Source organism: Oryctolagus cuniculus, chromosome 17 (assembly GCF_964237555.1).
Source record: "Oryctolagus cuniculus chromosome 17, mOryCun1.1, whole genome shotgun sequence".
In the NCBI taxonomy this organism is placed as follows: domain Eukaryota; kingdom Metazoa; phylum Chordata; class Mammalia; order Lagomorpha; family Leporidae; genus Oryctolagus; species Oryctolagus cuniculus.
Genome location: NC_091448.1, coordinates 23,395,011 through 23,421,470, shown reverse-complemented (window position 1 = coordinate 23,421,470; position 26,460 = coordinate 23,395,011). Strand labels below are relative to the sequence as shown.

At 59.4% G+C, this 26,460-nt stretch overlaps 2 protein-coding genes and 1 non-coding gene across 4 annotated transcripts in view; 1 reads left to right on the top strand and 2 right to left on the bottom strand.

Moving 5' to 3' along the window:
- Positions 1 to 60: 60 nt before the first annotated feature.
- TRNAN-GUU (transfer RNA asparagine (anticodon GUU)) lies at positions 61 to 134 on the bottom strand. Its single transcript has one exon. It is a non-coding gene; the product is annotated as a tRNA-Asn (tRNA).
- A 668-nt stretch (positions 135 to 802) lies between these two features.
- Positions 803 to 10,329, top strand: PSMB3 (proteasome 20S subunit beta 3). Its single transcript, XM_002719331.5, has 6 exons — positions 803 to 961; positions 1,228 to 1,412; positions 5,000 to 5,107; positions 8,194 to 8,371; positions 9,619 to 9,713; positions 10,213 to 10,329. The coding sequence occupies exons 1-6, from the start codon at positions 959 to 961 to the stop codon at positions 10,259 to 10,261; spliced, it is 618 nt and encodes a 205-aa protein (XP_002719377.1). The 5' UTR covers positions 803 to 958; the 3' UTR covers positions 10,262 to 10,329.
- A 1,490-nt stretch (positions 10,330 to 11,819) lies between these two features.
- The window catches only part of PIP4K2B (phosphatidylinositol-5-phosphate 4-kinase type 2 beta), a 32,864-nt gene continuing 18,223 nt past the window's right edge, over positions 11,820 to 26,460 (bottom strand). For both annotated transcript variants that reach the window (XM_008271389.4, XM_070060800.1), the window contains exons 4-10: positions 23,572 to 23,724; positions 22,761 to 22,907; positions 21,127 to 21,165; positions 20,561 to 20,674; positions 15,910 to 16,168; positions 15,557 to 15,660; positions 11,820 to 15,182 (exon numbers count right to left, since the gene is read on the bottom strand). In XM_008271389.4, the coding sequence (XP_008269611.3) occupies positions 15,102 to 15,182; positions 15,557 to 15,660; positions 15,910 to 16,168; positions 20,561 to 20,674; positions 21,127 to 21,165; positions 22,761 to 22,907; positions 23,572 to 23,724 (897 nt within the window). In that variant the 3' untranslated portion in view covers positions 11,820 to 15,101. The remainder of the gene's footprint in view (positions 15,183 to 15,556; positions 15,661 to 15,909; positions 16,169 to 20,560; positions 20,675 to 21,126; positions 21,166 to 22,760; positions 22,908 to 23,571; positions 23,725 to 26,460) is intronic.

Here is a 26,460-nt window from a genome sequence, read left to right as displayed (position 1 = left end):
GACTTCTGAGCGGTTAAAGAAAACAAAAACAAAACAGTTGGGAAAAAAAAGAACTCCAAGCGTCCCTGGGTGGGCTCGAACCACCAACCTTTCGGTTAACAGCCGAACGCGCTAACCGATTGCGCCACAGAGACAGCGGCGATTGGTGGCGTGACAGAGAGCCAAGTCAATGGGAGCGAGCCTGGGCCGGCGCGCGAGCCGCGACCTCCGTCCCCGAGCAGGGCCGGGGGTCGGCGCGGAGGGCGCCTTTCTCGGGCTGGCTTTGCCGAGGGTCGGCGCCGGCTGTCCTCCGGTCCTAATTTATATTTTAGAGTGACCCGGGACTTGGGGACACACGAAATGGACCTGCAGGGGGCTCCGAAAAACGCAACAATCTCCGGCCGCCGAAGTCCCCCTTTGCACCTGGACCCCCACAGCCGCAGAGACGCCCTCCGCCCCTCCCCACCGTTCATGTGCCCCTCCGTGGGCTCCCCGCGCGAGTGTCGATCGGGGACTTTTGTGGGCCAACAGATACCCAGTGTCCGGTATGCGGTAGATGTACGGGTTTAGAGGGACAACTCGTCCAGCACCCTGAACGTCGCCACGGGGGCCCTCCGGCTGGGCCTGCAGCCCCTCGAACCCAGCTCCTCCACCAGCCCACGTGCACGCGGGTCCGGCCCCTAGACCCGGCGGCCGGGAGTCGGAGTCCGCCGAGATCCCGACATGCACGGCGACGCAGGGCTCTTCCGCACTCACGGTGACTTTTCACTTTCCGTTTTCCCCGCCTCCGTCTTGGGTTCTCAACCAATCGGTTCTGTCTTGGTGACCGACAGGCAAGTACAGCCAGTAGAAATTCGAAATGGCCAGGAAGCGTGGGCCCATCAGCCAATGGGGGGAAAGCTTCGATTCTAGTGCCGAAGGCCGGACCGGGTTTACTGGAATTGGCGGCGGCGACCGTGGGTCCTAGCACACCGCAATCATGGTGAGATGGGGACCCCGGAGAAGGGCGCGGGGTACGGATTGAGAAGCGTGCAGAGCTGAGGGGAGGGTTGAGGGCGGAGATGGAAGGAAGTGGCTTCAGTTTGAACGGGAGCGGGCGGCTGAGGGGGCCCAAGGAGCGAGTGCGGCCCCTCGCTGCCACAGGGCTGGACGCGGAGGAGGAGGGCGGGCGCCTCGGGATCCGGGGCTGGGCTGCGGGCTGTGGCCGCGTTGAACCCCCCGTTCACCCCTCCGTTTTGTCTGTCACAGTCTATTATGTCCTATAACGGAGGGGCCGTCATGGCCATGAAGGGGAAGAATTGTGTGGCCATCGCTGCCGACAGGCGCTTCGGGATCCAGGCCCAGATGGTGACCACGGACTTCCAGAAGATCTTCCCCATGGGTGACAGGCTGTACATCGGCCTGGCCGGGCTCGCCACCGACGTCCAGACGGTGTAAGTGTCGGGGGTCCCCGCGCACGCCCAGGCCACTCCTCGGACCCCTCCCACTGGACACCTCCAGGGAGGCCCGGCCTTTGCCAGGCGCTGTAGCCATACGGAGCTGTTTGGTAGCCAGTTATTGCCAGCATTTACTCTGGGAGGGGCTCTGTGGGTCCTCAGCTCCGTGTTGCTGTCCCGTTTTGCAGATGAGGAAACTGAGGTCTTGCCAAGACCAAAGTCTGTGTTCAGTTCCCCAGATAGCGTCAGATCTACTTGGTAGACAAGGCAGGCACCCGGAGAGGTTACGACCCCGGGTGAATTTGATGTGGAAACTGCCAAGTGAGTTAGGCAGCTGCCAGTGGGTTTAGGGTTGGAGAGAAGGGGGAGTGTGAGAAGTGAGACAGGTGCTGTTCTGATGGTGCTTGTGTGCAGACTACGCTGCTAATGGCCGGGAAGGGACTTGTGGGAGTTGTCGCTGTGTTGGTGGCGACCTACACTTCCCTGTTATGGACCCAGAGTCTTTTTTTAAGACGTCTGTTTCCTCGTCTCTGAAATTCATTTTACCTGCACTTACAAGGACCATGTCTCTTTCTCTCGTTTTTTAAATTTAATTAAACAATTGTATTTGGAAGAGAGATCTTCCATCTGCTGTTCACACCCCAGATGCTTGCAACACCTGGGTCTAGGCCTGGGCCAGGCTGAAGCCAGGAGCCCCAAGTTCTATCCAGTCTCCCACGTGGGTGGCAGGGATCTAAGTGCCTGAGCCCTTTTGATGCCTTCCAGGGTACGCATTAGCAGGAAGCTGGAATTGGAAGCAGAGCCAGGATTTGAACCCAGGCACTTCCGTGAAGACTGTGAGCATCAGGGCCAGTGCCATGGCGGAGCCGGCGTCCCATGGGGGTGCCAGGTTCGAGTCCGGCTGCTCCACTTCCAATCCAGCTCTCCACTAATGAGCCTGGGAAAGCAGCAGAAGATGGTCCAAGTGCTTGGGGCCCTGCCACCCATGTGGGAGACCCAGAGGAAGCCACCGGCTTCTGCCTGGCTCAGAGCAGTCATTGCAGCCCTCTGAGGGCTGGCCAACAGATGGAAGCGTGCTCTGTCTATGTCTCTCCCTCTTTTCCTCCCTCTCTCTATCTCCCTCTCTCTCTGTAATGACTTTTGGATAGACAGATAAATCTTTAAAAAAAAAAAAAAAAAGGATTAGGCCGGCGCCACGGCTCACTAGGCTAATCCTCCGCCTAGCGGCGCCGGCACACCGGGTTCTAGTCCCGGTCGGGGCGCCGGATTCTGTCCCGGTTGCCCCTCTTCCAGGCCAGCTCTCCGCTGTGGCCAGGGAGTGCAGTGGAGGATGGCCCAGGTGCTTGGGCCCTGCACCCCATGGGAGACCAGGAAAAGCACCTGGCTCCTGGCTCCTGTCATCGGATCAGCGCGGTGCGCCGGCCGCAGCGCGGCGGCCATTGGAGGGTGAACCAACGGCAAAGGAAGACCTTTCTCTCTGTCTCTCTCTCTCTCACTGTCCACTCTGCCTGTCAAAAAAAAAAAAAAAAAAAAAGATTCAAGCATCCCACTGCCTCAGGACCACCATCAGCCCTTGATGTCCACAGTTCCCCACCTGCGAAGCCAACCAATTGAAGATCGAAAAAACTTTTTTTTTAAATAAAGATTTATTTATTTATTTGAAAGGCAGAGGCTTAACCTGCTGCGCCACAGCGCCAGTCCCAAAAATGCTGTTTTTGTATTGAACATGCACGGATCAGTTTTCCACGCTGTTGCCTAAGCAGTGCGGTGGAGCCGCTGTGTGCGGCGTGTCTGCCTTGTGTGCGGCGTGTCTGCTGCTGTGTGCGGCGTGTCTGCCGTGTGTTCAGTGTCTTTGGTCAGCACGAGGTGGGCTCGCGGGCGTGGGAAGCCGGCCTGGTTCTGTGCGGATCCACCGTCCTGGACCCCGGACTTGCACGGGCACAGGTTTTGGCGCCCGCCAGGATCCTGGAACCGATCTGCCATCGATAGCAGGGGCACTTGTGTAGCATCTAGACCAGGGCCTGGTGCAGAGCCGCCCCGACCCCCGCAGGGTCAACCCCTGCTTCGAGCTGTCTGCTGCAGTGCGGGAGTCAAGAGGATAACGTGGGCGGGAAGAGCATGCTTTGGTTTGGGCACCGATCTTGAGGCGGTGAGCAGGCCAAACGAACGTCTTGGAAGGAGAACCGGAGAGCATCGCTGATGTGTTCAGTGTGCAGGGGCAGACTCTGCAGAGACAGAGCAGCTACAGGTGGAGAGCTGGACCGTATGTTTAGCCATGGGGAGACCAGAAGGCAGAGGGGGAAAGAACTGGGGAGAGATTTCTTTTAGATTGATTTGCTGATTGATTTAAAAGCCAGAGCAGGGGCTGGTACTGTGGCGTGGTGGGCCAAGCCTCCACCTGCAGCACCAGTGTTCCCATATGTGGACACCGGTTCCTGTCCTGGCTGCTCCTCTTCCAATCCTGTTCTGCTAATGCACCTGGGAAAGCAGCGGAAGATGCCTGAGTGCTTGGGCCCCTGCACCCACTTGGGAGACCTGGAACAGACTCCTGGCTTCAGATCGGCCCAGCTCCTGGCTGTGCGGCCATTTGGGGAGTGACCCAGCGGATGGAAGATCTCCCCCTCTGTCTTCCCCACTCTCTGTAACTCTACCTCTCAAATAAATTCTTAAAAAAAGGGAGAGACAGAGACCATCTGCTGGTTTACTCCCAAATGGCTGCAACAGCCAGGGCTGGGCCAGGCCAAAGCCAGGAGCCAGGAGCTTCCTCTGGGTTTCCAGCATGGGTGGCAGGGGGACATTTGAGGACACTTGGGCTGTCATCTGCTGTCTTCCTAGGAGCTTTAGCCAGAAGCTGGATTGGAAGCAGACCAGCCAGGACTCCAACCCAGTGCTCCAGTGTGTCATGCTGGCTCTGGGAGTGGCCACTTAACCCGCTGTGTCGCAGCACTGGCCCCTGGAGATTTCAAGGTTATATGTCACAGGTGGCAGGTGCTGCCAGAACTGGTGGCCTGAGGAGCAGCAGGTTCTGGGCTTAGCATCTCTTAAAAGGCGGAGACTGGTTCATGAATGTGGGAGGAAACTTGTCAGAAACGGTTCTCGCTCGTTCCCGGGAGGCCCCGAAGCCACAAGGATCCAGCCCACCCTCCCTCTGTCCTGGTGGAGCTGGAGAATAACAGCTTCCGGTTCCGGGCAGCAGAGTGGGGCGGGGTGGGGGGACTCCCGCCCGCAGTCCCCGCCCATCTCTTCACACTGGGTCCCATTCTTTAGGGGTCCTCTGGCTGCTTCCCCAGGGGTAGTGACTGCTCATTTCACCAGGCCTCAGTTCCTCACCTGTGAAATGACGCCAATGCTGTCTCAGGCCCGTTGTGCCGCCGCGCACTGCTTTACGTCCAGCAGGTATGGCCTCGGTCACTGTGCGGGCCCAGCCTGGGGCCAAGGCCCCGGTCCCGGGACAGGTGCGGCCTTTCCTCTCCAGCACCTGCCAGGCTGTTGGCACGGGGGCGTGAGCACCATGACGCTCCACAGAGGGACCACTAGGGGACCTCCCGCAGGGACCCACTCCTCCCTTCTCTCCCCTGCCGCAGTGCGCAGCGCCTCAAGTTCCGGCTGAACCTGTATGAGCTGAAGGAAGGCCGGCAGATCAAGCCTTACACCCTCATGAGCATGGTGGCCAACCTCCTGTATGAGAAACGGTGAGTGCGCGGCCGAGGCCTTGGCCGACTCGGGCACCTCTGGGCAGCAGCGGCCACGTAGGGTGGTGGTGCCGACCACAGGACGGTGTCCTTAGGTTGTGGTCTGTCCGCCCTGGGCCTCCCTGGAAAGCAGTAAGAAAGGAAAGACCAGCGCCGGTGTCGTTGTGCTGGGTTAAGCTGCTGCTTGTGACTCCCACAGCACAGTTCCGGTGCTGGCTGCTCCCCTTCCAATCTCCCGCTAACGCGCCTGGGAGAGCAGCAAAAGATGGTCCAAGTGCTTGGGCCCCTGCACCCACATGGGAGACCTGGATGAAGCTCCTGGCTCCTGGCTTCAACCTCGTCCAGCCCTGGTTTTTGGAACTATTTGTGGGAGTGAACCAAGAGATACAAGACCTCTCTCTCTCTTCCATTCTCTTCATCTTTCATGTAAGTGAGTAAACAAATCTTTAAAGGAAGGATTGACTTCAGAAGGGCAAAGGATGCAAGGAGATCTTCCTTCCGTGGTTCGCTCCCCAGATGTCTGCAACAGCCCAGGCCGGGCCAGGCTGAAGCCAAGGGCCTGGAACTCCACTTGGGTCTGCCGTGTGGGCAGCAGGGGCCCCAGTTCTTGGGCCATCACCTGCTGCATCTCAGGTGCATTGGAAGCAGAGATGCCAATATGGGATGCCAGCATCACAGGTGGCAGCTTAACCTGCTGTCCGCAACGCGAGATGTTTTTTCAAAGGTTTTGTTTTATTTGAAAGGCAGAGTGACAGAGAGAGGGAGACACAGAGAGATCTTCCATCCACTGGTTTGTTCCCCAAATGGCTGCAACAGCTATGGCTAGGCTGGCTGCCAGGAGCCTGGAGCTCCATCTGGGTCTCCCACCTGGGTGCAGGGGCCCAAGCACTCGGGCCACCTTCTGCTGCTTCCCCAGGCACATCAGCGGGGATCTGGACCGAAAGCAGAGCAGCCAGGACTTGAACCATCTGATAGGATCTGATAGGAGATGCTGGCGTTGCATGAAGTGGCTTAACCAGCTGTGCCATGACACTGGCCACAGCAAAAGATTTTTTTAAACTAATTTGTATGGAAGACAAATAATCTTATAAAGTTGTAAAACGTAACTCACATTTAGGTTTATACTTAATGGCTTATGCTTATTGAAAGGAATAAAAATATTTTGAGGCCAACCTGGGAAATTCTGGATTTTTTTTTTCTTTTTTAAAAAAGCTTTATTTGAAAGGCAGATAAACAGAAAGCTGCATCAGCTGGGTCAGTCCCCAGATGCTCCTGGCTGGAGCAGGAGCCTGGGACTCCATCCAGGTCTCCCGTGTGGCGTCGGGCACACAAAGCACTCGGGCCATCACCCGCTGCCTCCCGGCAGGTGCGTTAGTCAGGGAGCTGGGGCCCAGGCCCTCCTCTGTGGGCTGGCAGCGTCCCCAGGGGCATCTTAACCAGCGCACCAAAGGCCTGCCCCCACGTGTTGGCTCCTTAGTTGCTGTGGTCTCAGGCTCTCTCTGAGCCCGATGGAAATCATTGATTTTCCAGCGTGGAAGACTGAGGTAGTCATTGGCAAATCTGAGCGATCTGCAAACCCCTTTTATAGGAAAAAACTTCTCTCCTGGACCCCAGAGAGACCATCCAGGCACCCCTGTTCGTGAAACTCTGTGGGAGTGATGGTAGAAATTGTTATCCAGACAAAACATCTTACCCTCAATCTCTTTTTCCACCTTAAAAATATTATTTAGGAGCTGGCATTGTACACAGAAGGTTAAGCCGCCTGCAACTCTAGCATCCTGTATCGAGTGCCAGTTCAAGTCCTGGCGACTTCTCTTCCAATCCAGCTCCCTGCTGATGTGCCTGGGAGGCAGGGGATGATGGTCCCGGTACTTGGGTCCCTACCACCCATGTGGGAGACCCGGATGAAGTTCCCAGCTCCTGGTTCAGCCTGGGACAGTCCTGCTTATTGCAGCTATTTGGAGAGTGAACCAAGGGGTGGAAGAGCTCTCTGCCTCTCCTCTCTGTTGCTATGCCTTTCAAATTAATAAATAATAAATAAATCTTTTAGAAAGCTTTTATTTAATAAATATAAATTTTATAGGTACAGCTTTTGGATTATGGATATAATTACATCTTTAGGCCGGCGCCGCGGCTCAATAGGCTAATCCTCCACCTTCGGCGCCGGCACACCGGGTTCTAGTCCCGGTCGGGGCGCTGGATTCTGTCCCGGTTGCCCCTCTTCCAGGACAGCTCTCTGCTGTGGCCAGGGAGTGCAGTGGAGGATGGCCCAAGTGCTTGGGCCCTGCACCCCATGGGAGACCAGGAGAAGTACCAAGCTCCTGCAATCGGATCAGCGCGGTGCACCGGCCACAGCGCGCCGGCCGCGGCGGCCATTGGAGGGTGAACCAACAGCAAAGGAAGACCTTTCTCTCTCTCTCTCTCTCTCTCTCTCTCTCTGACTGTCCACTCTGCCTGTCAAAAAATAAATAAAATAATAATAATAATAATAATAATAATAATAAAAAAGACAAAGTTAGAGACAGAGACAGAGGTCTTCCATCTGCTGGTTCACTCCCCATATGGCCATGGCCGGAGCTGAGCTGATCTGAAGCCAGGGGCTAGGAGCTTCTTCCAGGTCTCCCACGTGGGTACAGGGGCCCAAGCACTTGGGCCATCTTCCACTGCTTTCCCAGGCCACAGCAGAGCTGGATCGGAAGAGGAGCAGCTGGGACCAGAACCAGCGCCCACCTGGGATGCGGGCGCTTCAGGCCAGGGCTTTAACCTGCTGCGCCACAGCGCTGGCTCCAACACTGGCCCCCTTAAATGAATGGGGAATGGAGTGGTGTAGGATTTCAGGTTAGGACAGAGAAGATCGGAAGAAAGCAGAATTCCCAAAGCCAGGAGCAGGAGAGGCGTCAGGAACGGGCAGCATGGGAAGCTGAGCGGCAGAGGAAAGGGGGCGCCTCAGGCTTTGAGCGTGGCCAGGGCCCGGGGGCGGGGGTGTGTGTGCAGAGACAGCTGGCCCTGGGAAAGGCTCCCCCTCCCTTCCAGTCCCAAAGGGCCTGCTGTGAGTTCCGGTTTCTCTCTCGGATCCCGCTGCATAGGTTTGGCCCCTACTACACGGAGCCGGTCATTGCCGGCTTGGACCCGAAGACCTATAAGCCCTTCATCTGCTCTCTGGACCTCATCGGCTGCCCCATGGTGACCGATGACTTTGTAGTCAGCGGCACCTGCGCAGAACAGATGTACGGGATGTGCGAGTCCCTCTGGGAGCCCAACATGGTGAGTCGGTGGCCTGGAGGGGGCTGGCCCACCTGGGCCCAGGACAAGGCTTGTTCCTCTGGGAGGTGCTGGGGAGAAGGGCACAGGGAGGAGGGCGCCTTGGGAGGACGTCCAGGGCTCCTGCTGCGGGAGTTGGTCGCCTCCAGGGGGCAGCCTTGCTGTTAGGAGACTCCAGCCATGGTTGCTACAACGCCCCCTGGTCCCTTAGGTTAGGTCTGCAAGGCTCTGCTGTCACTGTTCACAGGCCAGGCATGTCCAAGGTGGGGTTAGGTGCAGCTCCGCAGAGTGGGCTTTGAGCCAGGTTGTCTGGATTGGAAGCCCAGATCCAGCCCCCATTTAGTTACTCTTCTGAGCTAAGTTGTTGACCTCTGTGCCTCTGTCGCCTGCCCTGTAAAATGGGAACAATAATAGAAGCTACCTTAGAGGGGGCCTTGAGCTGCACCCGTGAGTTCTGTTATCTGCACTGATGCTGGCTCTAGGAAGCCGGACGGTTGTGTCATCAGGGCTCACTGCCGTCTGCCGAAGCTCTGGGAGCAGGAGGGAAAAGAAGGCCTGGAGGCAGCAGGAAGGGCCTGGAGAGCTGGGCGTGGCAGGGTGTGGGGATGAGGGAGGTGGAGGGTGGGGTCCATTCCCAAGGGCCTTGAACACCGTGCCAAGCGGGGTAAACTCTTCCCTTCACTGCAAGAAACATGAGCAGTGCAAGGCCTGCAGGTGGCCGCGAGGTGCTGAGGTCCTGACCCAAGAGAGAAGCGGTGGGGCCGTGGGAAGGCAGCCAGAGTCCAGAGGACGAGAAATGAGGCGGCCGCAGCTACTGAGGACAGCTGAGCCGCCTGGCAGGGCGACCGCAGCTGAGGGTGGGGCAAGGAACAGGCTCGGGGGCCGTGGGCTCGTGCCGGGACGAGCGAGTATTGGGAGACCTGTGGGACATCAGGAGGAGGCACCAGGCAGCTGAGCGGCACCGAGAGGAGGAGAAGGGCGTCGCTCCTGTCCCATCCCTGTTACAGAAGTGTGGGGAGGCGGGGAAGGTGGGGAGGGTGGGGTGGGTGCACCCTCCCCGCAGGCCCCCTGGCGGCTGATGGAGGGCATTCAGGCTGCAAGTCCCTGTCGCTTTGCTTTACGTAGCCCAGGGCTTCCCGCATCGGGGAGGCACAAGGCAGGGGCCAGAGCCTCACAGCAAAGAAGGGGGAGGAGCTCGAGCGAGCTAGGGCCGAGGCCGTGGGTTTGACAGGGCTGTGCTCTGCGGGCAGGACCCGGAACACCTGTTTGAAACCATCTCCCAAGCCATGCTGAACGCAGTGGACCGGGACGCGGTGTCAGGCATGGGAGTCATCGTCCACATCATGTGAGTACGGGCGCCAGGGCGGCCTCTCCCCTCCGCCACAGCACCCCAGCTTCCCTGAGCAGGGCCACGGGGCCCCGAGCCTGCCCCTGCCCTCCCCGGTGTCTCTGCAGGTGGCCTGCCTGCCATTCCATGTGCTCCCCAGACTGGATCCCAGCACTGGGCAGCCAGATGGGCTCAGGGACCATTTTCCCCGCCCCCAGCCAGCTCCCTAAATGCCATCCCTCTGTCCCCTTACTCGTGGGGGCTGTCACCAGGCACCTGGTTGGAGGGAGTGGAGAGCCCTGGAGCCTGGGCTTCCTCCCCCACTTCTCCTGTGTCCCTGGGGTGGAACACACCACACCCCCTCACGCCTCGGTCACCTGCCGTGAGGCCCGGAGCTCCCCGGGCTGGCCCTGTGCTGTGCCCGGGCCTCGGCGTTCCCCTTGCTTAGTGTGACAGCCGGAGGCCCGAGGCGCGGCCCAGCCTGGTTGTACGCGTTGTCTCCTGATTTCTTCTGCAGCGAGAAGGACAAAATCACCACACGGACACTGAAGGCCCGGATGGACTAACCTGTTCCCAGCGTCACTTTGTTTGCCTTTTCTTTTTGTTTTTATAAAATAAAGCAGCCCGTCTTTCACTCCTGCTTCCTGGCCTTTGATGTGCTCACCCAGCGCCCTCTGCAGCCACTCCGGGGGGGCGTGTCCTCGCGCCTCACACTCTGCTGCCAGGGGACAGCGAGCCAGGCAGTCCCCAGGACTCAGGCCAACTGGGGTCGTCCCTGTATGGGATGAAGGGCAGTGCAGTGACTTGTCCAAGGCCACTTTGGTGAAGCGGGAAAGCAGGAGGCAAACCCAGGTGCCCCATGGTCCCAGAGCTTGGAGCCCGAAACCCCGACACCTGGTCTCAGAGCTTCGGGTAGACGCTGGGTGGCACGCAGGAGCCTCTCGAGCCCGCCCCGAGACTCGGATTGAACTGACCTTTGCTGGAACACCTGGGCAACCATCTTGACGTTCCCCTGGCGCCTCCAGCTTGCAGCTTGCCGGGGAGCCACTGCAGACCCCCCCGCTGGGCTTGTCTGAGCCAGGAGAGCTGGGGTGGGCCTGGGAATTCACCTTCCTCTTTGCCAGGTGCTGCCGACCACTGCCAGTCAGGCCTGCACTTTGAGAGCAGAGATGCCCAGAGGTGACGTGTGCACATAGGAGTCACATAGGTATGGGCCCGGCTGGCGTCTTCCTCCACAGCTGAAGAAAGGGTGGGCAGATGTCCATCCCCCCATTTTCTTGGCAAATGACAGCTAACAGCAGTTGGGCCCAGGGCTGTGATTGATTTATTTGAAAGCCAGAGTAGGGAGAGACAGATCTTCCATCCACTGGTTCACTCCCCAAATGCCCACAACAGCCATGGCTAGGCCAGGCCAAAGCCAGGAGTTTCATCCAGGTTTCCCACGGGGGTACAGGGGCTCAAAGACTTGGGTCATCCTCCACTGCTTTCCCAGGTGCATTAGCAGAGAGCTGGACCGGAAGTGGAGCAGCCAGGACACGAACCAGCACCCATATGGGATGCCAGTGTCACAAGCGGTGGCTTTACCTGCTGCAGCACAGCGCTGGCCCCTGGGCTGTGATCTTAACCACTGCTAACTGCATTAAAGATGGGGTTACTGGCCGGTGCCACGGCTCACTAGGCTAATCCTCCACCTGCGGCGCAGGTACCCCGGGTTCTAGTCCTGGTTGGGGCACCGGATTTTGTCCCGGTTGCTCCTCTTCCAGGCCAGCTCTCTGCTGTGGCCCAGGAAGGCAGTGGAGGATGGCCCAAGTGCTTGGGCCCTGCACCTGCATCGGAGACCAGGAGGAAGCCCCTGGCTCCTGGCTTCGGATCGGCGCAGCACTGGCTGTAGCAGCCATTAGGGGAGTGAACCAATGGAAGGAAGACCTTTCTCTCTCTCTAACTCTGCCTATCAAAAAAAAAAAAAAAAAAAAAAAAAAAAAAATGGGGTTACTGACAGCCTGTTTTCTCCAAATGCACACTGTACATGGATTAGCCCAAATCTCCTTTAAAACTGGAACCAAAACCTTTCCATTCTGAAAGCAAAAAACCCACCACTCATTTCCAAAGGACACAGGCGAGGTGTACACAAAGCCGTTTCCGTTTTATTTTTCCTCGGGTTGGAGATTTCATCTTCACATGCATGCATTTGGAAACTGTAACAAGAGTCTCGAACTGTTTAGCGCAGACGTTAGACAAGCACAGGGGGTCGAAAATTCCTATTTAAAAAATGGAAATTGCCGTGGGGAATGGAGAAGTCGCACGCGTGGTGGGGCTGTGGCTGCTCCTGCTCCCGTCGCATCTGGTGACTGCAGTGCTGGGTGTGGGCAGGGGGCTCCCAGGCTCCTTCCTGGGTCCTGCAGCATCCGCTCTTCCCCTGGGGGCCAGGCTCTGCCCCCTGCAGGTGGCTGGTAGGTTGGAGGCGGTCATCTGTTTTCCCTTTGAGGATGGCCTCCCCGCATTAGGCCAGGAAGGGGTCCGTTCCTCCCGGCCCCCGGCACCGGCACCGGCACCGACCCGCTCAGATGCTGGAGAGGCTCTCTCCCAAGCTGAACTGGTAACAACAAGTGGCAGGGCGGAAGTCCTGGTCTTCCGTCTACCTCCCTGGGGCGGCCGCCACAGGCCCGAGAGGGGAGTCACGGGACAGGAGTCCAGTCTCACCTGAGCACTCCCAGGAGACCTGTGTGAGGCCTGCAGCGCAGGCCAGAGGAGGAAGTGGAGGAAGAAGAGGCGGAAGAGCTGCCTGTGGTGGGAGCCTGCGCAGTGCCACCGAGCACAGCCCCGGCGACTCGCGACACCTGCCACAGACCTGTAACCCCTGAGCTAGATACGGAGAGATGAGCACTGCTTCCACGCGTGCTCCTGGGACTGCTGGCTCCCCAGCACCCCAGGCCCCCATGCAGGGGGCAGGGAAGGAGCTGGTGCAGGGACCTGGAGACCCGCTGGTTGTCCGACAGGAACAAGGGCCAGAGGCCTTCACCTAGTGGTCTGCTGGCTGGGGACGAGGGAAGTTGCCACTGGATGCTACTCCGGAAGTGGCAGGGCGAGGGGCTGGGAGAAGAACCCTGCTCTTATCCCCACCCATGCCTCACCTGTCACATCCTTGTTAAACCTTTGTTCTTGGGGACCCAAAAAGATTCTGGGATGCCACGAGGCCGCCTAGCTCTTTCACAGGGCCCCGGCGGTGAGGTGGGGGAGCTGCTTCCTGGCACACCTTCTGCCCAGAACGGGGGTGGTGGGAGGACGACAGGGACAGAGCTAGGGGCGGGGACCGGTTCGCTGCCCCTCGCTGGGCCTGCAAGTCTAGTAGAACAGCATCACGTCAGAGGAAGCGGAAGAAAACTTGGACACAGCAAGATAAATAGCTTTTCAACGTGAACGCCAAAGGAATCAGAGGGCCAGACCCAAAGTTTTGAAGATAGCACAGAAAATGACCTTTAAAAAATAAATCTAAAACCCACCAAGCCACAGCTCAAATGTTGCGACCCAATCAACAATACTGTCAGAAAACCAGAAAGAGCACGTGAAACCGAATGCTGCCTCTCAAAATGTAAACAATATACCGAACAATGACGATGACGAACCTCAAGGTCAAAGGGGTGAGACGCCCGCTAGCGTCTGTAGCCACGAAGCTTGTTAACGCTTGGCAGATGTGACGGCGAGGGCCCGCTGCCCGGCGGAGGAGCCGCGGGGATGCCGGGCCTGACCGGGAGCAGATCCACAGTCCCATTCTTGATCACCAGATGGGGGAAAGCTGAGTCTGAACGTTCGTCCCACAGACCCGTCTCCTGGCTCAAGTCGGTTTTCCCCACGAGCCAGGTCCCGAGTTGTCCCACAGGCCACGTGGTGGTCTTGCGGCAGTGGTTTCTGCCTTCCAGAAGGGTCCCCCTGAAGCTGGCAGCCCCAGGAAGTCCAAGCCCAGGAATGCCGTCTCTGCTCTTTCTGGACATAGCTGCTGCGGGCAGGGCTCCCATGTTGCTCCTGCCCCCCAGGCTGAGCTGGGCCAGTGTGGTGGGGGCCACCAGAAACCCACCTATTCCTTCCAAACGTGCCACGAGCCACCTTCACACCTGCAGGGTTATCTACAAGTTTGATCCCATCTCACCCCAAATCCCCAGCGCCTGCTGTGGGGGAGGAGACGCAGGATGCACCCCCAGCCCCCCGCAGCTTCCTCTCCCCACTGCACCACACCGCCGAGGGCAGCGGGATGACACGGCAGTGCAGTCCGGAGCCTGGGTGGCAGGCGCTGAAGGTGGGCGAGCTCCTGCCAGAGGGGTGCAGATCTGCTGCAGTCCGGGGTCAAGGTCACACTCACACAAAAGCTTCCACGGTGGCTCTCCTGGGTCACAGAGACGCAGAAGCCTGGGCGCCACACTCCAAGGCCGAGGGGGCCTCGCTGGCCGTGACTGCAGGACGATGCCCGGCGCCTCCCTGGCGGTCCTGGGGCTCGGGCGGTGTCTGCAGAGCTGCCCCAAGCTCAGCAGAGGTGGCGCCTGGGAGCAGGGGAGGACGCGAGTGGAGGGCACAGAAAGCTCATCTGATACTCATCACTTCCGGGGCCTCCCCCGAGGGTCCTGGTGCATCCCAGGTGCTTTCTGGTTGCTTGGAACCCAGCGGGAGGCAGGCTTGACAGAGAGGAGCCCAAACTCCAGGCGCCAAGGAAGCCCGGGCTCGGGTGACAGCCACGGAGGTCTGGAACCAGCTGTCCTCGAGCCACGGCTGCCCCGACCTTCCCTGCAGGTCTCTGATCCTGATCCGAGAGGCCCGGGGCTCAGCTGCAGTGCTCCTCTGGGAGGACAGGATGAAGGGGGCACTCAACATGTCACTGGGGTCTGAGGCAGAGGAGACGGCGCAGGGCCCTCCAGGCGGCCACCCAGCCCAGAGCCTCCGCAGCAGGTCCCTCCCTCCCGGGGGCCTCTGTGCTGGCTCAGTCCGAGGCCTCTGTAACTGAATCGAACTGGGAGCTGGGGGTGGGGGGGCAGGGTGATGACTTACATCATTATAAATAGCAAACATGGAGCCACGAAATTCTAGAAACAAACCCTCAATAAACCGGGAAGTTTTGTCTCTGGCTCCCAGGTATCTTACAAGGCTACAAGGTACCAAAAAGGAAGCCCCTTTTAGCTCGGGTCAAATGGTGGGGGGCAGGTCGGGAGTAAGCAGAGGGGAAGGTCGCGCCCTGCGAGCAGGTGCACACGCAGCACGTCCCCTCCGCCCCAGCTGGGCTCTCTTGGTGTCACAGGCTGCAGTCTCCTTGGGAAAGGCCTCCCGACCCCCAGCTGTGCTCCCCACCCTCCCACCTAGCCCCGTGCTCCCGCTCCAGCCCCCACATCCGGCTCTCTGGCTCTGGCCGCAGGCAGAAGGTAACTATGTCAGGATGTTGGACATGAACTCGTTGAAGCGTTTGGAGTACTGCTCAGGGTTCACAGTCGAGATCTCAGCCCCCGCCTGTAACACACGACTGGGGTCAGTTCCTTGGCCAGAGGTGAGGATGCCCTGCCAGGGGGAGCCGGACCTCGGTGTGGAGCTGACCCCCCCCCTGCTCCCCCCACCAGGTAGGGCAGCTGAAAGGCGGGGGTGAGGGGACGGGGAGCAGAGGCTTGGCTCCCGGGGAAGTGGGGGGAGCAGCAGCGGCAGCGGTGGGGGTCTCCTGAGCACAGCCCCAGGGGGAAAGGGCCCTGGGGGCCCAGGCAGGCAGTGGCGCAGTGTGGGAGGCAGGAAGGCAGGCAGGAAGAGTGGGGCCTGCGAGCCCCGGGCCCAGGCCAGGGAGGGCCAGTGCAGGCCCCCTGCCCTCAGCTGGCCCCGGGCAAGGGAAGACTCACCCCGTGCTTCACCGTCTTGGCGGCGTGTGCAGCTTTCTTCTTAGCGTCGTACGGCGTGAGGATGTCGATGATGGCCATGAAATAGACCTCCTTCTTGGGGGCACCTGGCGGGAGGGCGCAGTGGCAGGGGGAGGCAGGAAGCAGCTGGCCCCCACCCCCAGCCCTGGGAGAGGCCGCTCAGACCCTCCCCCTTTCCGAGGCTACCCCGTTTTGTCCATCCCCGCACCAGAAGGGACCACACCTGGCAGAGGGGCAGCACCAGGGCCCAAGTTACCGGTGGGGACTCCAGGAAGAGGCTCAGGCCCACACACGGCTGTCCACGCAGCGAGCCGCGCGGGGCAGCTCCTACTCACTTTCATGGCTTTTCATGGCGTACACGTCCACAGAGGGATCGAACTCCCCGGGGCCGAAGAAGCGGGGCGCGCTGAGCAGGTTGCCGGGGCTGTCGGGAGGGGTGCCGTAGGAGCAGAGCAGCGCGCCGCCCACGCCGTCGTTCTCGCACTCCTCGTCCTCCGCGCGCTCCTCCACCTCCATCTCCTCCTGCTCCGCCCGGTCCACGTCATGGATGCCCACCAGCAGGCTGTAGTCCATGATCTTCAGCTGCGCCAGGAACTAGGGCGGGGCACGGACAGGCGGGGAGGCGGCGGTTACGGGGCGGCGGCGCGCCGCACCCCTTGCCACTCGCCTCCCTGATAGGACAGGGCTAAGCCTAGGCGGGCGCCGGGGCTGTGGGGGCCGACGCCAGGGCAGAGGGACCCGCCTGGAACGCTGACCACGGAGGCCTGGCGGAGACGGCGGGATGCGCGCCCCGGGAGACGCAGACCCAGTGTGGCGGCGTCCACTGCACCGCGAGTCTCCAACCAACCACTGAGCCTAAGCTCAAGGCACTGGGCGGCACTCAGGTTTTATTATTGTGATCACTCAACAGATAAAACGAAGAAAACATCAGTGCACTGCGTGAAGTAGGGGCGCAGGGTCGTTCAGCTGTGTGTGTGTGTGTGTGTGTGTGTGTGTGTGTGTGTAGGTTGCAAAGTGAAACGCTTCTAATTCGAGGTCATGGGCAATGTTCAAGAAACTGCGGGGCGGTGCTGTGGCACAGTGGGTTAACGCCCTGGCCTGCAGTGCTGGCATCCCATTTGGGCTCCTGTGCCCACATGGAAGACCGGGAGGAAGCTCTTGGCTCCTGCCTTCAGATAAGTGCAGCTCCAGCTGTTACGCCATTTGGGGAGTGAACCAGCGGAAGGAAGACCTCTCTCTCTCTCCCTGCCTCCTCTCTCTGTGTTAACTCTGACTTTCAAATAAATAAATAAATCTTAAAAAAAGAAAAAAAGGAAGAAAGAAACTGCAGGGTGGCGCTGTAGCCTAATGAACTTAAGTCTGCCTGCAGAGCCGGCATTCCTTATGGACACCAGCTGGTGTCCCAACTGCTGCACTTCCCATCATGCCCTGGCTGTGGCCCAGGAAAGTAGCAAAAGATAGCCTAAGTCCTTAGGCCCCTGCACCCGCATGGGAGACAGGGAAGAAGCTCCTGGCTCCTCGGTTTGGATCGGCCCAGCTCCACCCGTTGCTACCATCTGGGGAGTGAACCAGTGGATGGAAGACCTCTCTCTCTCTGTCTCTAACTCCGCCTTTCAAATAAATAAAATATAAAAAAAAAAAAAAAAAAAAAAAACCTGCAGGGGTGGGCTCTGTCCCACATCCCACGTTGGAGGCCAGCTGAATCCCGGCTTTCCTGCTTCTGATCCAGCTCCACGCTAATGCGCCTGGGAAGGCAGCAGAGGATGGCCCAAGTACTTTGGTCCCTGCCATCTGTGTGGGAGACCTGGATGGAGTTCCTGGCTCCTGACTTTGGCCTGGCCCAGCCCTGACTGTTGAGGCCATTTGGGGAGTAAACCAGTAGATGAAAGATCTCTGTCTCTTTCAAATAAATAAATAAATCTCAGAGAAAAAGAATTTCTCCCTCAGGTTCTGAGGAGCACCCCTATGAAGGGCGGCCAGGGCCAGCCAACATCCTCGCCCTGTCCCTGAGGGCCAAAAGCGGTCACGTGGAGTGGGGCGAGAACGTGGCAGCCCACGCCTGCACCCTGGGATGCCCTTGGAACGCCTCACCGAGTGCTGTGCCCGGGACAGTCACCAGGTCTCCTCGCCTGGGCTTTCACGACGTGGAGAAGAGCTAGGGTATGAAACAACCCAGGACGGACGGCAGTGGCGGGCTGGCATTCCAGCGTACCTAACGGTGAAGCCGGCCTCCAGCGCCCTCAGCCACGTCCAGGCAGACCTGAGCCCGCAGCACCGGGCAGAAGTCCTCCTCCCTCCAGTGAGGAAGAGGACGCTTCCACTTGCCGGCTGGCCGGACCGATGGATGGACAGATGCTGGGCACCGGGCCCCAGCTGGCCAGCAGCAGATCTTGTCATCCCCACAATCCCCCGAGCCAATTCCTCATCCTCTCTGCAGAGGTTTCTAATACACCTGCTGGTTCCGTTTCTCAGGGGAACCCTGCCAGCCACACCCAGTGTCTACTGCCAGATCAATGCGAAACACACAGAGTATTATTCAGCCTTAAGAAGGGGAACGAGGGGCCAGCTCTGTGGTGTAGCAGGTAAAGCCACTGCCTTCAGTGCCGGCATCCCATATGGGCACTGGTTCAAGACCCGGCTGCTCCACTTCCAGTCCAGCTCTCTGCTATGGCCTGGGAAAGCAGTGGAGGATGGCCCAAGTGCTTGGGCCCCTGTAGCCATGTGGGAGACTTGGTAGAGGCTCCTGGCTCCTGATTGGCACAGCTCCAGCCATTGCAGCCAATTGGGGAGTGAACCAGCGGATGGAAGATCTCTCTCGCTCTGCCTCTCCTTCCTTCTCTGTGTAACTCTGACATAGGCCACAGCTTGAATGAACTCCGGGGACGCCATGCTAAGTGAAATAAGGCCGTGGTCACAAGTCATCCACCACATGGATCACTCACCTGAGGCTCCCGGGGAAGTTAATTTCAGAGACAGAAAGTAGAATGATGGGGTCAGGGGCTCAGGGAGGGAGAAGCTGAGCTGGTGGTTTAATGGATACAAAATTTCAGAAAAAGTTTCTGAAAAAGCTCAGAGACGGTGACCACGGCTGCTCAACAGTATGAATGTGCTTGGGCTGGCGCTGTGGTGCAGTGGTGCAGCGGGTTAAGCCGCTGCCCAAAACGCCAGCATCCCCTGTGGGCGCTGGTTCAGGTCCTGGCTGTTCCATTTCCAATCCAGCTCCCTGCTGATGCACCCAATGGGAAAGCAGTGCAAGATGGCCCAGGGGCTCGCAGCCCTGCCACCTGGCTCCTGACTTCAGGCCGTTTGGGCCATTTGGGAGTGAACCGGCAGATGGGAGGGATCTCTCTCTCCTCTCCTTTTTTCTTTCAAAAACAAAAACAAAAAAAAAAAAACAAAAACAAAACACACTGTATTTAATGCCCTTGAATTGTAACCATTTAAAAATGGTTACAGGAGACTGGCACAGCAGCTCACTAGGCTAATCCCGCCTGTGGTGCCAGCACCCCAGGTTCTAGTCCCGGTCAGGGAGCAAGATTCTGTCCTGGTTGCTCCTCTTCCAGTCCAGCTCTCTGCTGTGGCCCGGGAAGGCAGTGGAGGATGGCCCAAGTGCTTGGGCCCTGCACCCCATGGGAGACCAGGAGAAGCACCTGGCTCCTGGCTTCGGATCAGCACAGTGCACCAGCCGTAGCAGTCATTTTGGGGGTGAACCAATGGAAAAGGAAGACCTTTCTCTCTGTCTCTCTCACTGTCTAACTCTGCCTGTCCAAAGAAAAAAGGTTACAGGGGACAACACTGTGGCGCAGCAGGTAAAGCCAACACTTATAACGCCAGCAGCATCCCATGTGGGTCCTGGTTTGAGTCCCAGCTGCTCCATTTCCAATCCAGCTCTCTGCTAATGTGCCTGGGAAGGCAGTGGAGGACCGTCCAAGTCCTTGGGCCCCTTTACCCCCGTGGGAGACTCAGATGAAGCTCCTAGCTCCCGGCTTTGGCCTGGCCCAGCCCTGGCTGCTACACCAATTTGGGGAGTAAAGCAGTGGATGTAAGAATTCTCCAGGGGCCAGCACTGTGGCATAGCGGGTAAAGTGGCCGCCTGCAATGCCGGCATCCCATATGGGCACTGGCTCGAGTCCCGGCTGCTCCACTTCTAGTCCAGCTCTCTGCTATGGCCTGGGAAAGCAGTGGAGGATGGCCCAAGTGCTTGGGCCCCCGCACCCACTTGGGAGACCTGGAAGAAGCTCCTGCCTCCAGGCTTCAGATCAGCACAGCTCCGGCCGTTGCGGCCATCTGGGAAGTGAACCAGCGGATGGAAGACCTCTGTCTCTCTCTGCCTCTGTAACTCTGCCTTTTAAATAAGTAAATAAATCCTTAAAAAAAGGCTTCTCTCTCTGTTTCTCCCTGTCTTTCTGTACTTTCAAATACATAAAAATAAATCTTTAAAAAGAAAGGTTACGATGATAAATATTGTTATGCAGTATACATTTTAACAAAAATTTTTAAAATAGTCATTTTTAAAGTTTGTAGAGTTTGGTTTTAATGAGCAGACAGACTCCCAGTTCATTAAAGAATAGGGCCCGGGGCGGGGCGGCCGGGACGGCACAGTGGCCGCTTGGTGGCCGTGCTTCCGAGGCGCCCCGGGCAGGCTCTGGGTCCAGGGAGCCTGGGCCACGGAGCCCCCTGGCTGGGGGCCTCAGCAGCTGGTTTCCCACCACTCTGAGGAGCGGAGAGATGGCCCTGCCACTCCAGGACCAGCTCTGGAGAGGAAGTGTGAGTGTGCCGACCTGGATCCTGGACGAGTCGGGAGGAAGCACTGTGACCCGAATCAGAGGCCCGGGGCACCAGCAGTGACCCCAAAGCACCAGTCCCGTGCCCTGGCTGAGGTGCTCGCTGGAGGCGCCGCTCGCCCGCCACCCTCGCTCGCTCTGCACTCCCGGGGGCAGCGGGTTCCGCTTCCCCTAGGGTTAGAGCCCTGCACCAGGGGAGTACCTCCACGTCCCGCTTCAGCTTCTCCAGGAAGTTCTTCTTGCTCTCCTCCCCCACGTGCAGCTTCTGCCCCTCGTTGAGGAAGTCATTGTCTTTGAACGTGGGCAAGTCCTTGGCCTGGAAGAGCAAACCACGTCAGGCTGGGGGGAAGGGCGTGGACAGCGCCCGGAAAGGGGAAGGTGTATGGCCCACAGGTGCCCGGCCTGGAAGCAAAGGCGTGGGGTGGGCAGGGCGGGCAGATTTGCCGTATGTGTCTGAGAGTGAGGTCTGCCCAAAACGACCCTTCCCTGCTGGGCCTCGGCCACCCTGGACTCGGGCAGCCACGGGCAGCTTCAGACTGGAGTCTGCGATGGAGCCTCTGTCCCTGCAGGGCCCTGAAGCCCCCGGCGAGGGCACGGGCAAAAGGCCCAGGCCGGGAGCAAGTGGGTGCTTGCCACACAGAGCATTTCACGGTGACAGACCACGTCTGGGAGCTGGGTAGGGGGCAGCGGAGGCGGAGGGGCAGGACGGCTGAGGGCAGGTGTTTCTGGCTCCACGCGACCCTCCCACCATGCTCGGCTCCAGTGTACCTTCTCCTTGTCGCTGGCTTCCCTGGCAACGGTGGAACCCTGAAAGAGTAAGGGCCATCAAGAGACATCCAGTCCAGGCGACTCCCAGCAGCGCGCCCCATCTCCTGGGACAGCTCGCGGATGAAATGAAGCTCACGGGAGGCGGCCACTTCTCCTCCCACTGCCCCAGCCCACCTGAGGGCCCTGCCTGCCGCCCACGTGGCAGGGCCCGGTGAACAGGACCACCCTGGAGACTCCGCCCCAGCCCGCAGGGAACTCTCCTTCCAGCAAGGGAGCTGGCACTGAGCGGCGGTGATTCACGCATTGCCGCGGTGCTGAGAGGTGCAAGCAAACAGGACGCTGAGAGCGTGCAGGGGCAGTGGCCGGGGCCGCGGCCCGCTTCCTGGAAGAAGTGGCTGAGCTCAGAAGTGGGAGGACGCGGGCGTGTGGCGAGTGGGTTAACCGTGCGCACGATGCCTGCATGCCGTATGAGCACCAGTGAGAGGCCCGGCTGTTCTGCTTCTGATCCAGCTCCCTGCTAATGTGTCCAGGAAAGCAGCAGAAAATGGCCCAAGTGCTTGGTCCCCTGCCACCCATGTGGGGAGACCTGGATAGAGTTCTGGGCTCCTGGTTTCAGCCTGATGCAGCCCTAGCTCTGTGGCCTTTTGGGGAGTGCATCAGCAGATGGAAGATCTCTTTCTTTCTGTCTTTCCCTCTCTCTGCCACTCTGCGTATCAAATAAATAAAAATAAATATATATATTTTTAAAAAAGTAAGGGGCCAGCGCTGTGGCATAGCAGGTAAAGCCACCGCTTGCAGTGCTGGCATCCCATATGGATGCTGGTTCGAGACCCAGCTGCTCCACTTCCAATCCAGTTCTCTGCTATGGCCTGGGAAAGCAGTAGAAGATGGCCCAAGTTGTTGGGCCCCTGCACCCTTGTGGGAGACCTGGAAGAAGCTCCTGGCTCCTGGCTTTGGATGGGCATAGCTCCGGCCATTGTGGGCAATTGGGGAGTGAAACAATGAATGGAAGACCTCTCTCTCTCTCTCTCTCTCTCTCTCTCTCTCATTGGGGAGTGAAACAATGAATGGAAGACCTCTCTCTCTCTGCTTCTCCTCTCTCTGTGTAACTCTGACTTTCAAATAAATAAAGCTTTAAAAAGAAAAAAGTACAAGTAGGAAGCAGTTAGGTGGGGGAGGAACGGGGGTGTGGAGAAGGCAGGACTGCCAGCAGGGAAGTCCTGGGGGGACGCGCACAGGCCCCACAGGAACGGGAAGGAACCACGCGGCTACAGAAGAGAGGAGCGGACATTGGCGTGAGGTGACCGAAGTCACAAGGCCAGGCTGAAAAACAACGGAGCATCCTGGTTCACAGCCACAGATGTGTCCTTCTCCGTGTCGAGAAATGCACTTGTGCCATCAGTCCGCAGGGGCCTGGACGGGGGCCAGGGCTGCAGAGCACCTGCGGCTGTGCGACTACTGCTCTGCTGGGCTCCAGGGCCTCCTCGCCCCCGCCAGCCAGACCTGCAGAAGCCTTGGCCCGGCGAGAACGTGGCTCTTCGACTCCAGCCGCCTGTCCAGGCCGACCTGGGGCCCCAGCTTTCCCAGCTGAGTGGAAGTGGGGGGTCACAGCCCTCTGAGGCAGAGCGCCTTACCTTGAGGTCATACTTGCGGTGGACAGTGAGCCGGTGGCTGAACACGTTCCTGGTGACGACCATGTAGGTCTCCATGCCATCCACGGTCAGGCGGTACATGCCCAGGAACTGCGGCAGCAGCGTGTTGCCGTGACACTCCACTATGAACTAGAACGGAGAGGAGGGAGGGCGGCAGGGTGGGCGGGGTACTGCCCGGGCGGAGAGGCCCGCTGGCTCCCTGGCATCCCCAGCTCCGGGCTGCTGGTTTCCACGTGGGACCTGTGAAGTGGCGGGCTGGCCTGGCACGCCAGAGCGAGGAGACAGCTGGGGACAGACAGCCCCCCGGGCTCCTGCTCCTGGGACCCCACCTGACCAGAAGAGGACCCCGCTGCAGGACTTGTAGCTCCTCTGCCAGCCAGGGGGGAGAGAGCCAGCAGGCTGCGAGGGGCCGCGGGGGCAGGGCTGGGACCCCGCTGTCTGGGAGAAGAGAGCGGCTCCGTACCCACGCCACGCCCCCAGCACCACCCATTTCCCCCACTGCACCTCAGTGCCCCTGAACTGAGGACCCAGGATGGCTCAGGACGGGGACCCCTGCTCTCGCTGTCACAGGTTCCACTCTCCCAGAAGAAAGGGGCAGAGGCCAGGGTGTGCACACTCAGACCACAAACAGCTGTCCCACGGGGCCTGAGCCAGCGGCAGCCACATGTCCCCTCCTCTCCCTTAGAGAACAGGACTCTACCATCACCAGAGAGGGCCCTCCACCCCCGTTACAGAGCCGGGAAGCCCACTAGGGGCTCCCCTCTCCCTCCTGCCAGCCTGGGACTCACCATACCTGGTGGTATTTCTTTAAGATGTTGTGCATCTCGGCCACGTCCTCACTGGACACAGTCTTGATGACGAAGCGGCGGTCATAGGTGGTGAGGAAGCGCGTGCCGCAGCGGCCCTGGCTGTCGCTGTTGATGGGGGCGCTGCGCGTCACCGAGTTCTGGGGGCCGAGACACAAGCACGGCTCTTGGGAGGGGAAGGCTGGCTCCGAGCCTTCTCTCGTGGGCTGCAGCTCTTGCAGGCCACCGCCACGGGGACAGAGCACCCCGGCCGGGACTGCATCTCCCCCTGCCCCACGGCGTGCTCCCAGCTCGCCTGAACCTTCCCCAGGGGTCAGGCGTCGCCGCTCACCACCTGCCCCAGTGCCAGGCTGGGGCAGGCGGAGGACTGAGAGCTTCCCTGGATGCTGACCCCAGACAGTGACCCCCACGACCACCAGCCCGCCGCCAGTGGCGGCTGCAGGCGACCTGGGGTGGGTGAGACCCTGGGCCACCCTGCTGAGCACAGCAGGCAGCCAGAGCTGATTCCCCACCTCCTGGGGTGACAAAGAAGTGGTGCTCCCCACTCTGCGGACACGCAAACCCCAGCGTCTCACGCGGATGCTACTTTGCGGGTGCGGGGTAGGCCCCGGCGGTATCTGCAGTGGGGGTCTCAGGGAAGGGGTAGATCTGCTTGCATGGCTGGGGTGCGGGCCCAGGGATTGAACCACGGCGGCTTTAAAAAGAGAGGTGCACGGACACGGGGGACAAGCTCGCTCCCTGCCTCCTCCTGCTCTTCCCGGCTTGCCACAGACCCTCCTTGGCACGCAGCCCCCCAGCCACTGCCTTCACCAGCCGCCACACCGACAGGGCTCCCAGACGGCGGGCTCCGAGACTCCAAAATCACGAGCTGAAGTAAACCCGCTTGTGGCCTAAGCAGCGTCTCTCTTCTGTAGGCACGGAAAGCTGACCCACACGCTTAGGACAGGAACTCCGCGAGAGCCTAGCGTAAGAAGTACCGGGGGCTCGCACTGCGGTGCACACCTGTGACGCCGGCACCCCGTATCGTACTGGAACAGGGGTTCGAGTCCTGCCTGCTCTGCTTCCCACCCAGCAGCCTGCTAACGCGCCTGGGAAAGTAGCAGATGAAGGCCCAAGCGCTAGGAGCCCCTGCCAGCCATGTGGGAGTCCCAGATGGAGTCCCTGGCTCCTGACTTCAGCCTGGTCCAGCCCCAGCTGTTGTAGACATTTGGGGAGTGAACCAGCAGAGAGTTCTCTCTCTCTCTCTCTCTCTCCCTCTCCCTCTCTTTCTCTCTCTGTTGCTCTGCCTTTCAAATAAGTAAATTTTTTAAAAAACAAAGCAGGGGCCAGCGCCATGGTGCAGTGGGTTAATCCTCCACCTGCGGCTCCGGCATCCCATATGGGCAACGGTTCTAGTCCCGGCTGCTCCTCTTCCAATCCAGTTGTGCTGTGGCCTGGGAAAGCAGTGGAAGATGGCCCAAGTGCTTGGGCCCTTGCACCCGCATGGGACACCAGGAAGCATCTGGACCCTGGCTTCGGATCTGCGCAGCTCCTGCCGTTGTGGCCATTTGGGGAGTGAACCAACGGAGGGAAGATTTTTCTCTCTGTCTCTCCCTCTCACTGTCTGAGACTCCGCCTCTCAAAAAATAAATAAAAATTAAAAAGAAAAAAAACAGCAGCAGCAGTGACGATGGGGAGGAGGCCTCAGGCATAGTGGCTAACACAGGGCTTAAGAGCCCGGGTTCAAGTCCTGGCTCCACTATCGATTCCAGCTTCCTGTCAAAGTGCACCCTGGGAGGCAGCAGGTGACGGTTCAGGTGCTTGTGTTCCCCCCACGCTGTGGGAGACCTGGACTGAGTTCTGGGCTCCTGGCTTCAGCCTGGTCCAGCCCCAGCTGTTTGGGGGCATTTGGGGAGTGAACCAGCAAGCTGGAAGATCTGTCTCTTTTAAATAAATACAAATAAAATATATTTATTTTATTTTTTATTTTTTGGCAGGCAGAGTGGACAGTGAGAGAGAGAGATAGAGAGAAAGGTCTTCCTTTTGCCGTTGGTTCACCCTCCAATGGCCGCCGTGGCCGGCGTGCTGCGGCCGGCGCACCGCGCTGATCCGAAGGCAGGAGCCAGGTACTTATCCTGGTCTCCCATGGGTGCAGGGCCCAAGCACTTGGGCCATCCTCCACTGCACTCCCTGGCCACAGCAGAGAGCTGGCCTGGAAGAGGGGCAACCGGGACAGAATCCGGCGCCCCAACCGGGACTAGAACCCGGTGTGCCGGCGCCGCTAGGTGGAGAATTAGCCTATTGAGCCGCGTCGCCGGCCCAAATAAAATATTTTTTAAACAGTGTGAAGCAGCGATGTCCACAGTCACCTCTCTTCCCTGTGCCTACGCTGCCGCTGGAAGACGCTGGCCAAGGCAGGAGCTTGGCCCTCGTCCCCGCCCAGCACACTGCTCCTCGCCACAGCTCCCGTCGTGGGGGCTTCGCTGGTGTCCCTGCTCCCCCTCGAGCCCCGCTCCCATCAGGACCCGAGAGCAACGGAGGCTCAAGAGGAAGGCGGGGGACACTGAGTCAGCCAAGAGGATACCAGCCATGACCTTGGGGAGGCAAGGCTGTGGGGACCCATGACGACCTGCTCCCAGACACGCCGCCTGCAGGAGCCAGCAGCAGCACCACCCTCGTAGGGGCGCCACCTCCAAGGAGCAGCTTCAGATCCAGAAACCCTGGCCAGGCCATGTGGCTGAGCGCCCAGCCCAGCCCGGCCCGCTGTGGGTCACACCTGCAGCCAGGAAGGCCAACCGCCCTCGCCCTCACCTCAGTCCTGGGCATGGTCGCAGGTGGCTGCCCACAAGGCTACTAGAGACAGAATGTGGACTTGGGGAGATGTGGTCAGACAGCCC

Bases quoted from the DNA above. Each gene is read 5' to 3' on its own strand.
- PSMB3 (XM_002719331.5), top strand. The intron at 1,413-4,999 runs GTAAGTGTCGGG...CCCCTGCCGCAG, and splicing joins GCCACCGACGTCCAGACGGT to TGCGCAGCGCCTCAAGTTCC. The intron at 8,372-9,618 runs GTGAGTCGGTGG...CTCTGCGGGCAG, and splicing joins CCCTCTGGGAGCCCAACATG to GACCCGGAACACCTGTTTGA.